Below are 12174 nucleotides of genomic sequence, written 5' to 3' on the forward strand. Positions count from 1 at the left end.
AATGATGAGCCAAAAAAAGCACTTTAAGATGTTTGAAAGTTTATTCATAGTAGAAATTTCAATTTCTTTTGAAGACTACAAAACCTGCCATTAGACAGGAGTACAAGCAATGGTATCTTTCCAGAACTGTTCATAGTTACATCTGGAACAATTCTAGTTATACATTAATAGCATGATTGGAACATTTCCTAGATCAGACTCTGAATAAAACAATCATTTAAAGTATTCAGTACAATTTTAAATTTTTTTTTTTTTACTAGCATTTCAGTTCTATGACAGCTGTGCCAAGCATCTAACAGATGCTATTGTAATGGTCTAGAACAAGGTACAATACCACTGATTCCCTGGAACAGTACCCTAGACTGACTCACATGCCATGCTGAGAAAACTAGTATAAAGTATGATTGTATAGAATTGTAGAAAAATATTTTATCTGTGATTTTGTCATTTTTTAAAAACATTTTAAGGAGCCTTCCCCCCCTCCCCCCCAGTTGCAAAATAATTACATCCCTCATAAGTACACCTTCCCTTTGATTAGGTCAAGAGTATCAAGATAAAGCTAATCATTTACATCATTTTCATAACTGAAAATTCATCTATTAACCATTGCTGCGTACTAAGGACCAGCATACTTTGAATCCTTCCCTTCCAATAATAGAAAAGCACAGCTTTAGTTGGTACACCACATTTACAAAAGCAAAACACACACAAAAAAATCCCAGACACGTAAACCTATTTTCTTATGCCCTTGTCTCTTTAGAAAAAAGTTTTAAATATTCTCTTGAAAAACTCCTTAACAGTTCCATTCAATGTTATAGTGATTGCGAATGATGAAGTTTGCCCTTACTGGATATAGATGGCATTTAATGAGTATTGCAACTACTCTCTTCCCTCTGTTCTCTCATGCTCTCATGCACAGTAAGTGGCAATTTCACACTAAAAAAAAAAGTGAACCGTGGCCTACATATAGGGAAGTCACCTGTATCTGCAGTTCTCCTCTCCTTTTTTCATCCTCTATGACTCCCTATCCTGGAGTCACCAGCTATGCTTTGCACACCACCCAGCAGTCCAGCAATGAATTTACACAGTGTGTCATACATACTCACATTCTAATAGAAAGGTTCTGGGATTCAAAGAAGTATTGTGTGGATTTCTTTATAGCTTTTAACAACTGCAGCCACAAAAAACATAAAAATGAATGTGAAAGTTGTGAACGTAGATCCAAACCAGGAGGTAAGGTACATAAAACCATTTAAGTCTAGCCTGTAAATTACAGCTCCTGCATAAATGGGCCCCTTACACCTTGGTAGCCCTTTACACTTGGGTCTAGAAAGTAACTTAAAAATATAGAGGATCTAGACTTCAACACAGTCAAATTAACATGTGCTAAACTGCCCTGTTTTATTAGCATTTAAACTGTTCATCCTATGCTGCTATATACATGACATAGTAGCAATATGTGTAAAGTCTAGACTAAATTAACAGCTTGAGAATGTAGATACATAAAATACAGGCGTTAACTTTGCTTTGCTATTTGGCTAATGACTAGTGAGCCTGAGGGCCACAAAATATTGCTAAAATAAAACTACTGAAAGTACTTTTATATTATTTTAACACGGCTATTGCCATGTGAAGCAGTTTAACACTTCCTCCTTTTGGTCTGTTCTTTGCTAGGTGCCTGTATATGCACACTGACATCACACGAGAAATTCCTTGCTGAACTGAAACACTATGACTGACACTATCAAGTACTGCTATTTCTTTATTTTAGTAGTATCAGTTTTAAAACTTGTTTGTTGACTAGATAAGACAACTTCAGATTAACACATTTAAAAGCTACTCCAGAGGGTACGTTTTCTAGATTTTGATAAGCCTGACTTAGAATCGCTCACAGAGCTGAAAATAGAGTTTCTGAAAGGTAAGGTCTTACTAAATTCCTCTGGAACTGCAGACACTGTCAAAGAGGAATTAAAATGGCCTTTTTTTGCCTCTAAAGATGTTTCCTGAAGGAAGGGTAGACGTATCTGTACAGCTAAAGGGAACTTCAATGCTAGAGCACCAAGTAAGGGGAAAAATGCTAATTGCTTGCAAGAGCTGTGTTCAAAGTTCTGAGATCTACGGTAATTTAAGAATCCTTATTCATAAAACCAATTCCTTAACAATTATATAAGGGATTGAATATTTAACAGATTTTTAAGGGCAATAAAAGCGGGATCCTTTGCAAGTCTAACAAAGGAAGCTTCCCCAAGGAACTTGGAAAAAACTTGTGGCAGAAGGAATACTCTCACATTCACTTACAGCAAATCTGTGGTGTCATAAAGATGATTCTCCCTTTCAACAAACCTCTGATGGTTTCAGGGAAACTAGCAAATTAATCACCATAAAAGAAATTTAATACCACTAAATCAAGAAAATACCTTCTTATGCAAAACACAAAATTGCACCTTTTAGTTTTTAAATTGTATTGTGCACATAGAGCTGTTCACCCAGATGCACATTTATTAAAGCTGGAATTCCCAATAGCCATTTTCATATCTGGAATGAGTTGATGTAGCACATCGTTTTGGTGGATCGGGACACTCACTGAATTCAAACTCATTCCAGTGCACCCTCTCATGTGGGCAATTTGATCTTTAAAGACTAGCCATCAAGATGTGCCTTTAATTACTTAAGGCACCAAGAGGCCAAGAGTATTAGAAGTTTATATTAGTATTTAAAATGAGTCTTTTACCCTCCTTACAAACTTGCTTCCATCTGGGGAAAAGTGAGAACACTCACTCTGAACAGCTTTGTCTTACCTGACTGGGACAATACTACTTTCATGGTAAATTATTACGGCCCTTTTCTAACCCCTGACATACCTGAATGACTCTCGTCTTGTTTTGCTTCATATGTCAATTAAAATTATCAGAAAATAACTGACAGAACATTTGATCCATCAGTTTTGCAACCACAATGAATGCAGTTTAAACCTACTTTTTGCAGGCTTCTGCTTGTTAGTGGACAATGTGTTTTGCTGTATCTTCAATGATGCCTTTCTTCAATAATGCCAACATTCACTGAACAAATCCTTTGCAGTTTAAACAAAAATCACAGACTAGAGATAAAAATATTAACAATGGATTATAAGAATAAACAATATAGAAATGTCCTCTATCAGAAAGTATTTAGCAATGATTCCTGAGTCCAGAGATTAGATGGGAGAGAATAAAAGGGAGTGGAGGGGGAACAAAAGACAGAGTGAGATGTGGAACAAGTTATCTTTTTTTCTGGGTTATATTATGTATTGTATATATAGTATGGTGAGAGCCACCGTTTCAATTTTGAACACTATAAACAGTATCCTGATTTTCCTAACATGACATGCAACATCAAAAACATGGAAATGTAGAAAAGACACAGGTAAGGAGAAATACATATTCATAGTATTACATTCAATAGCTGTTTAACAGTCAGGCTTCTTTTAGAGCTGTCCAACAACACTGATTAATCCAGGTGAACTGTTTAATCAGACTGAACTGTCAAAATGATTAATAATATCTAAGTAAAACAAGGCATGTATACATTAAAGAAAACAGCACAGAAACGTACTGCTTGTGAACTGTTTACAAAAACATACAAAATGTTGGATGGCACAACGTATATAGTGCTAATACAAACAGATTGTTTAAGCTAAGTGCTTAACATAAACTGTCCATCTCTACCTGTAACAAAGAATATTTTAGGGGACAAAAAAATATTCCTTATAAAAATAATGCTATGTGGTGCAGAGTGCTTTATTCAGTGTATTTTTGACAGAGGTGGCATTCGTAATTCTTCTGGTTTATTCAGTTGTGAACATGATTGTTTTCATTGTGTTTCCACTTGTCACTCCATTTGAAGCTCCAGTAAGATCAGTAACTTGCCATCAACAGTTTAAAGCGAGGACAGATGAAAGCAGTAGCAGCAGCAGGAGCAGCAGCATTATAGGTACCAGCTGGGACAGAGTGTGCTTGCAGGTATCTGTCAGATATGTGCTACCTGTCGCCATGATTTGTGCTATCATCTTATGCCATGGTACCAAATATCTGGTTGAGGTCACTTCACAGGGCTGTTGAGGTAATTTTTTTTATACCTCTCCTCTGAGCAAGAGTAGAACGGCCGACTGGCTCCAAAACTGGTGACTGATTACGATTTAAAGCAGAGTAAGTTGCTGCCATTGCACCCTGTGGGACAGAGGAGGCGGGGAGAGAAATCAAATCAAGAGTATGTTGTGACTGATGTACATACTAGAGATCACACGGCGTTAAGTGCCAGAGATTCTGAACGAGTTTTAGCTTCCAGTCTACTTTCATCTACAAAACAGAAACATACCACTGCATTACTCAAATACCAGCAGTGTTAGGAGTGAGTGTTTTTTAGGGTAATAAATAGTTTTCAGATCAATCTAAAGCAATTTTACCTTGCCTAAAAAGCCAAACCCAGAAGGTATAAGATAGATTGCTAAAATTAAGTTCTCTCTTCGTGCTTTGTGAGGTAATTGGGGAATGAGATCCCATCGGTACACTGTCTCTGCTTACCACTTATATAACCATTTCAGTTTTCAACAAAATATTTTAAAATCGCTCACATTATTCAGCACATTAAAATTCATTTTAAAAGTTAGAAAGTTTTGAACCGTGGGATCAGAACTTCCCCCTCTTTCCACTTGTGTTTTTGGATGCTAGAAATTTCTAATAGGTGACTCAGAGTGTTAATTATATTCTTCAGATCCCTTTTATGTTACATGACAGAGATTCTTGGATGTAGGACTTAAGGCAGGGTGGAATACAGACAAGTAGAATTCAATTTTTGATTTCTCTGTGTGTTCAAAATGAAAAAGTTTATCAGGATGAAAACCAGATTGTGTTTCAGACAGAGTGCGTAACAGTACAATACCATATGAATTAACACTGCCTTTTTGACTTCTTTTTAGCTCATACTGTGATCATGAAGTATACTGTTTTCTTTTAGTCACTGACAATTAACCTCCTCTGAAACTCTAAAATTAGCCAAACTATTTTGTAGCTCCCCTGTAGTCACCTGACAACATTTTCACTATCAGAAGATTTCTTTTATTCTGGCTTCTTAAGGCAGTTAAGCCTCTCAGTGTAAGTCCAATAAATTTCAAACTCAAGAAAATGGAAGTCTTTTTCAAAAGTACTATTCTCCATGCATGGGTTCTTATGAAATCCTATTACATATTACAAGTTTGCTTTATGGCTTAGTGCAACTCCCAGTCATAACAACCTTTAAATAGTATTTAGAGGAAACACATGCTACAGTAACTTAAAAAAAAAAGAAAATCCTTTTGTTTACACTAATTTTGGCTAAACAGCAAGCTGAACAAATATCTACTTACCTTCACTAAATGGGGAGCATCCTGCCTGTTCAGCTGGTATTGAGGCAACTGGTCACAGTGAACTATCCAGGGGTGACCAAGAACTTGGGCTGCAGTCAATCTTTGATGTGGGTCAACATGAAGCATTTTTGAAACAAGGTCCTGTCAATAATATATAAAGAGTCAATGCAAATAACAGTAAAACTTCAGCTTTAAAACAGATGATAGTTCAAACCTGAAGATTTTAGCGGTATGAAAACGTGTCATAACATCAGTTTGAAACAGCTGAAAAATTGCCCAGCAATGCCTAACACTGTATTTTTTAATTATGTGACTTAATGGATGTTTGGTAAAAACAGGAAAGTATCCAATTAAGTGAGGCAAAATATGCATACATGAAAATATGCACATTGGGCTAGAGTAGAGGCCCCACTATACCAGTATTTTAAAAATGACAAATAGCAGATATGTAGGAAATGAGTACTGAAAAAGGAACAATTAAGAAAATAGAGATGATCGTTCCCTTTGCACGACTTCCCAGTGTCTAACAATCTTTCAACAACTGTGCAAGGTGAAGGTTGAATTTGTACTCTCAGGGATTTTTACCTCATCCCCTCTGAACTCATTTTGCTGCTTTTTTTTTTTCCCCACCACTTCTCATACACCTTTCACAGTTGTTTCACAATTAAGTTGTGAACATGAACAGATATTTGATTTTACTTGTTTTTTAACTTCTGCAGAATCTGTTAATGAGTCACGATTGTCCAAATAAAATCGTATGAGAAAAAAGGTATTAGTCTTTCCTTATTTGTATCATCAGTGAGATGATATCTTTTGCCTGTCATGTCAGTCAGCTCTGCTGAGATGAAACACCATATTCTATTTATTCTCTTTACATGGAAGTGGCTCTTGACATTTGATCAGAGTTTCACCTTTGTTTTGGTACATCCTTTTCTACCACCTTTTCAGCTTCTATTTTATCTTTTTCAAATTATGGTAGTGATGGGAGTGTTGCATACAACACTCAAGATGTTGAAAACAAATTCATAGAGCAGCGTAATATTTTAAAGATGTCTTTAGATGTTGGTAAGGGTAAAGCATAAATACCATTTCTCTGTTAAACAATTACCTGGGGAGAAACACATTTAGTTGACTACAACTGGATTTAAGATAATTTAAGTTACATTAGCAATACTGGACATTTTCATATAAACCATTATTTGTTTTGTAATTCAAATTAAGAACTTGAACATAATGATATTATTAAAAAGAAATCTAAGATTTTTTTTCATAGCTGATAGGTTTTTGGTTCATTCTACACTCCAAAGTACAACTGAACAGAATGACACCGAAGGACGAAAAAGCTAACACTACCAGATTAGTGTAAACATGTTGACTTGTCAATCAAATCAATGACATGATTTGTGGGAAAATCGTTATGAGAACATTACATTAGAAAGCACATCACAAATCAATTAGCAAGAAAGATCACAACATACATAAACAATTTTTGGTAAAACTTTAGCACTTTACTGTAGCTACACAGAAGGGGCTTAAAGGATATTGCACACTTAGGTTGAGTCTATATGCTGTAAAATATGTACGAAAAAAAATATAAAGTTGTCTAAAATGTTTACTTTGTACAAATGCAGTAAAAAAGAAAGTATTTTTGTTTTATTTTTTAAGTAGATATGACATCCGTAAGGACCAAAAGTTCTTAAAGTACTTAAAAGAATAAACTACTCAAATACTAATGAAAGAGTATGACATAAACTGTCTTGGGTAACTCTGAATAACTGACTCAAACAGAAGAATGTGAAAAACTATTTATTTTTCTAGCCTGAATCAGTGAAGCATATGGTAATGATTGTAGTATTTTCATTATCCTGATGTAGACTATCTGTATGTTTTTTTTGAATGTCATGCTTCCACATTAAGTTTTATTACGTCATTTCTCCTCATGGATGACTGTGCATGTGTGTGAATACTAATAAAATACACTATATTTCTAAGGACTGTTGTTAACTACTATAGTGTAAGGCAGACCTGGTTTTCTTCCTACATGCAAGTGCATGTTGAAACAGTCGTTTATCGTAAATAGGGAACACCTAGACACATAAAGGATCAGATCAATATCTTAAAATAACAATGGGTGGAACTTAATCATATATGATGTAACATATACATTATAAGCAACATGTTACATTGCAATCCATTTCTCATTGCCCAAAGGACAAAGCAAATATACTTGCCTTAGCTGTATCTGAAACAGTATTCCAATAACCACCGCTGAGAGAGAACTTTCCACTACCTATTCGGGCCAAAATCTCCTCTGGGGTATCATCAGGACCATTTGCAAAGGGAGTGTAGCTATTTAACCAAACAATTTCAGTGTTAGTAACTTCCACAACCTGGATCTCAATAGTTATTACAAATCTGATTATAATATTCAGCAAGTTCAACATAATTATTAGCAACAGATAGTCAAATAGGTGTAAGAAGAAATCATTTTTAACACATGAAAATGCACAGCATTGACTACAGCTCTGTTCTTACTCGATCACCCCTCTATAGACCCCTCTATATCAGGTCTGAAAACCAGATTTTTCCGATAGTAGTCTAAGTACTGGTGGTTCCTGAATTACAGAAAAGTATTCCTTAAGCCTTCATATTTTATTGAAGTAATTAAACAAGCTCTTATAAAATTAAATGTGAAGACTTTATGATGAGTCTGAAAAAGACTAAATGCTGTTTTGGTACTAGAGGAAGGAAGGTGCAGCAATTTTCCTTACTTCACTATAAGCATTCTTGCTGCTACCAGAATATTCACAACTAAAAAGGAGATATGTTTGTCACTTATTTATTTTAAAATGCCAAAATGTCTCTGATCATGTTAACTCTTAACCAAAGTGGCAATCTGAGTAATCCAGCATAAAAAAATTAATCCATTTGTCAGGTGCAATAGCAACTATATTTTGAATTTGTGGAACTGTAGTTGAATTTATTATTCATCATCTTTTATATAGTTCATTTCTATTGCATATATAAATGCATTTGTATGCACTTATATCCTAACTGCATCCCCTCAAACTATTCAGTGGCTGAATTTTGCACACAATCATGCTTCAATGCATTGCAATTATATTTGCAACATATATTTCCTTCAACACATATGCTGCTTAATCAGCTAATTTTCACATGAAACAAGCAATTCTTACTCCTAAATCACCATAAAGCAGGAAATTAAAACACCTAAAATAGATGAGACATGAGAATCCAAGAATTTTTCACATCAGTCCCTGCAAACTTGTATTCTACTAAAGGCAAAGCACATTCTACCCCCACTGAAGCCAAAGTTGAGATTAATCAGTGCCTCAGTAGGAACCTCTTCAACAGTGAGCCTACATTTATTATTATTTTTGTTTATATTGTTTTTCTATTCTACAGCAAATCAAACTTAAATTACCCTTACCCAGTAAGCATGGTATAAAGTAGAACACCAAGGCTCCATATGTCACATGCAGCATCATAACCTTGTCTCTTTAAAACCTGAGGAGACAAACATTTTTTTCTAATAAAAATGCTTAGAAATGCTTTGATTATGCCGTAAAACTAGTGGGATTTCAAGTTTTTAGTGTTTACAAAGTGACTTGACTTCTTACACAAGAACGAAACAAATATTTAACTAACAAAAAAATCCCACTGAAATAAATCAAGGCATATAAGCTTATCCTGCTATTTACCTCTGGTGCAACAAAATTTGCTGTGTAACATGGAGTCATCAGAAGACCATTTTCTGCTCGTAGTTGTTTTGCGAAGCCAAAGTCACAGATTCGAATTGATTCTGGATTACCAGATTCATCAACATAAAGAATATTGCTAGGCTTCAAGTCTCTATGAACAACCTAAAGAAATAAAACAAACCACTAAATACAATAAGCTAAACATATGAAAGGCTTTATAATTCTCAATTCTGCTACTTAATTTCAAATCTCCCATCAGCAGTCAGTTTCCAGATTTCCAGCTTCTAACATCAGCTGCAGTATTCTCATGCTCAGCGGTGTCTAGAGCAGTACAATTCTAACTAGGAAACTCTTAACTACAAAGCCCCCTTCAGACATCCCACTCACCCCTAGTTTATTTGTACAGACAGTTCCAGATGTCTTGTTCTAATGAGTGAATATTTGTATTTCCTATTTTAACATGCATACCTACCTACAAAGCTCTTTAAATCAGAACCTGTGGCTAGCAATATATTTTGGAGTCATGGATGTCTGTAGCTGCTGATGCACCACCATGCTACATGACAACACACTAGTTACCGCTGGAGCAGCCCTCTATATTCCATTCTCTTCATTCAGATAATCTGAATTAATCTCAGTGCAAATATTTAAGGCTTGATTAAGGAGGAATTTTAATACAGTTCTTCCAAAAAATAACAAAATATCAAAGAGGTATTCTCCTAATGGACTGGCATGTCAAAAAAAGCCTATACTTGTTCCCAAGTGCTGTTTTGTAGGGGCTTGAGATGTAAAATGCTTGACAAAAACTGCAGAAGCTGCTAAAGTTCTGCAGAATCAATCTGATTTTATTTGAAGCTGTTTTTTAACAAGCCTTAATAAAACCTGGAATGAGCGAGGACAGTCTTTGAAATCAGATGACCTGTTATATTTTCTTCAGAAGATGAATTAGCCTAAAGCCTCTAGAGTCTCTGCTCTCTGTAAAGAGCTGTAAGACATTAGAATGGATCTAAATGTTCTATTTTAAATAGATGTGCAATGAAGGCCTTTATCTTTTTGACTGTCCTATGTATTTGATTAATATTAAACACAGCTTTTCATGGTTAAATTTGAATGGAAGAGATTGTGGCGAAATACTGCAAGAAGACAATCACATTAGAATGAGAAGATACCCCAAAACTCCTGCAAGTAAATTATGTGTAGAATCAGAAGCTCTATTCATTCCTCCAGAAAGCTAGCAGTGCTTCAGGAAAGTAAGTAATAAGGCCAAGACGTAAAAGACTGCAGAGGGTCTGCAGATTGTAAAGCCATTTAACATTGTAAGTCTATTTAGTAGAAGCTTTTTCAGCATGAGAATACTTCGCAATTCTCAGATTTAACAAAACAAATACTTAAAATTATGGAAATAAGCACCCTGTAAGCTGAAATATACAAATGATATTAAAGAACTCGAGTTTGAACAGTAGATGTTAAGGGGAACATCCTGGCTTGAGATGTCAGTGTATGAGAGAACTGGCTCCTGATAGTCCTCATTTTTTGCTTAGATGGACTAGAATCCTTATTCTCTAAGTAATGAATGAACCATCCTTTACTGCTCCAAGAGGCAGAAGAAAAAACCCACAGTTTTATTCTAGTTGGTGTTTTTTTTTTTTTTTTTTAAATAGATCCTAAAAGGAGTAGAAAGGAAGAGGTGGGCAACAGAAGCAGCACAGAGCTGGGGATTTGGCAGATTGTTTCTAGAACCAGTCTGCTTGAGCTGTACTTTTTTTTTTTTTTGAAGGGGAAGCAGTCCTCAAGTGGGAGGAAGAGTAAGTGTAACAGTCTAGTTCAAACCCAAACACTAATTCCAAGGCAATGTAATGTTTATGGTCAAAGAACAAATAAAATACCTTCCTGTATGAAGCTGCTTTCCCAAAGAAGAATTTTAAAAATATGTCAGATTGTTTAGATTATATCGATATTTTGCACAGAAATAATATTTTATTTTAGAGTAGAAGAAGAGAGCAAAAAAATATGCTGGATGTTTCAGTTCTTTATTGTTTAGCGTCATGTTTTTGATTAGCAGTCTCAATTATCTACCAGCATGAGGAAGTATTTTGCTCCAAGATGACACGATACTTCTTGTTTATCCTTTTTATGATGTCTGTCATGCCAACCCTTAATTGTTGTATGCTGGCCCTAATACTTTTAGAATGGTTTGGGTGAGAGTTGGAAGTATTGCTTACCCCGAGGAGGAGGATTACATTCCTTGCTTAGGTAGTTTTTCAGTTCAAAAGTATCCTATGAATTTCCATGAGAAAACTCCTTCTATGAAGGGTTGTGGAAACTGCACACAGATTCTGAGTCTGTCAAACCAGATATTACCTAATACCATATTCAAATGAGGTCCTCTGGTGTCCAAAGGAGCTACAAATGGAAAATCCACTGAAGGCAGGGAGGGCTCTTCCAGACAAAAACTGGACTGTTGAAGTGCTCACTATTTACATATATGGCCACCTTTCATGTGGATGTGTGCTTAACATAAGATGACCTGAAGATTTCCAAAAGTAAAAGTTCCAAAGAGTATGTGATCTGATGTAAGTTAAAATGCCAATATTTAGAGAACTACAGTAAAAAAACAAAGGCCCCTAAAATCCCTTACTTGATGCAAGGACACCAGGCCTTTTTTGGCCACGATTGGTAAGAAGGAACGAAGTTATGATTTGTGTTATTCTATTATTTATATTTCTATACAGAAGGTATTGAGGTTTATTCATAATTTCCACGGATGCTGCTGGCCAAAGATCCTAGTCCTGCACACGCAGGCTCAAATAAAAACCCACAAGTGAGCAAGTGATTGAGGAGAGCAATGAATCACAGAACAAGATACAGCAGATAACTTTGATTGTAAGTTTTCTGAAATAATAGCTCCCAGAAATGGCAGCATATGCTGAATTGTTATTTGTTTCTTAAAATAATGTGTGCTACGCATTCTAAAGCATCTTTTCTTAAATAATGGTATTAGGTACTAGCAGATTTACTTTCTCCTTGCACCCTTACTTTCTGCTTTTTCTCTATCCCCCTTTTCTTGTTTAC

General features: G+C 35.3%; 1 protein-coding gene across 2 annotated transcripts in view; it reads right to left on the reverse strand.

The window, feature by feature from the left end:
• Positions 1-22: 22 nt before the first annotated feature.
• The window catches only part of RPS6KA3 (ribosomal protein S6 kinase A3), an 80368-nt gene continuing 68216 nt past the window's right edge, over positions 23-12174 (reverse strand). For both annotated transcript variants that reach the window (XM_033010086.2, XM_033010085.2), the window contains exons 18-22: positions 9103-9264; positions 8832-8908; positions 7612-7729; positions 5381-5521; positions 23-4205 (exon numbers count right to left, since the gene is read on the reverse strand). In XM_033010086.2, the coding sequence (XP_032865977.1) occupies positions 4083-4205; positions 5381-5521; positions 7612-7729; positions 8832-8908; positions 9103-9264 (621 nt within the window). In that variant the 3' untranslated portion in view covers positions 23-4082. The remainder of the gene's footprint in view (positions 4206-5380; positions 5522-7611; positions 7730-8831; positions 8909-9102; positions 9265-12174) is intronic.

Source organism: Tyto alba, unplaced genomic scaffold, assembly GCF_018691265.1.
Source record: "Tyto alba isolate M040663 unplaced genomic scaffold, T.alba_DEE_v4.0 Super-Scaffold_14, whole genome shotgun sequence".
Lineage (NCBI taxonomy): Eukaryota > Metazoa > Chordata > Aves > Strigiformes > Tytonidae > Tyto > Tyto alba.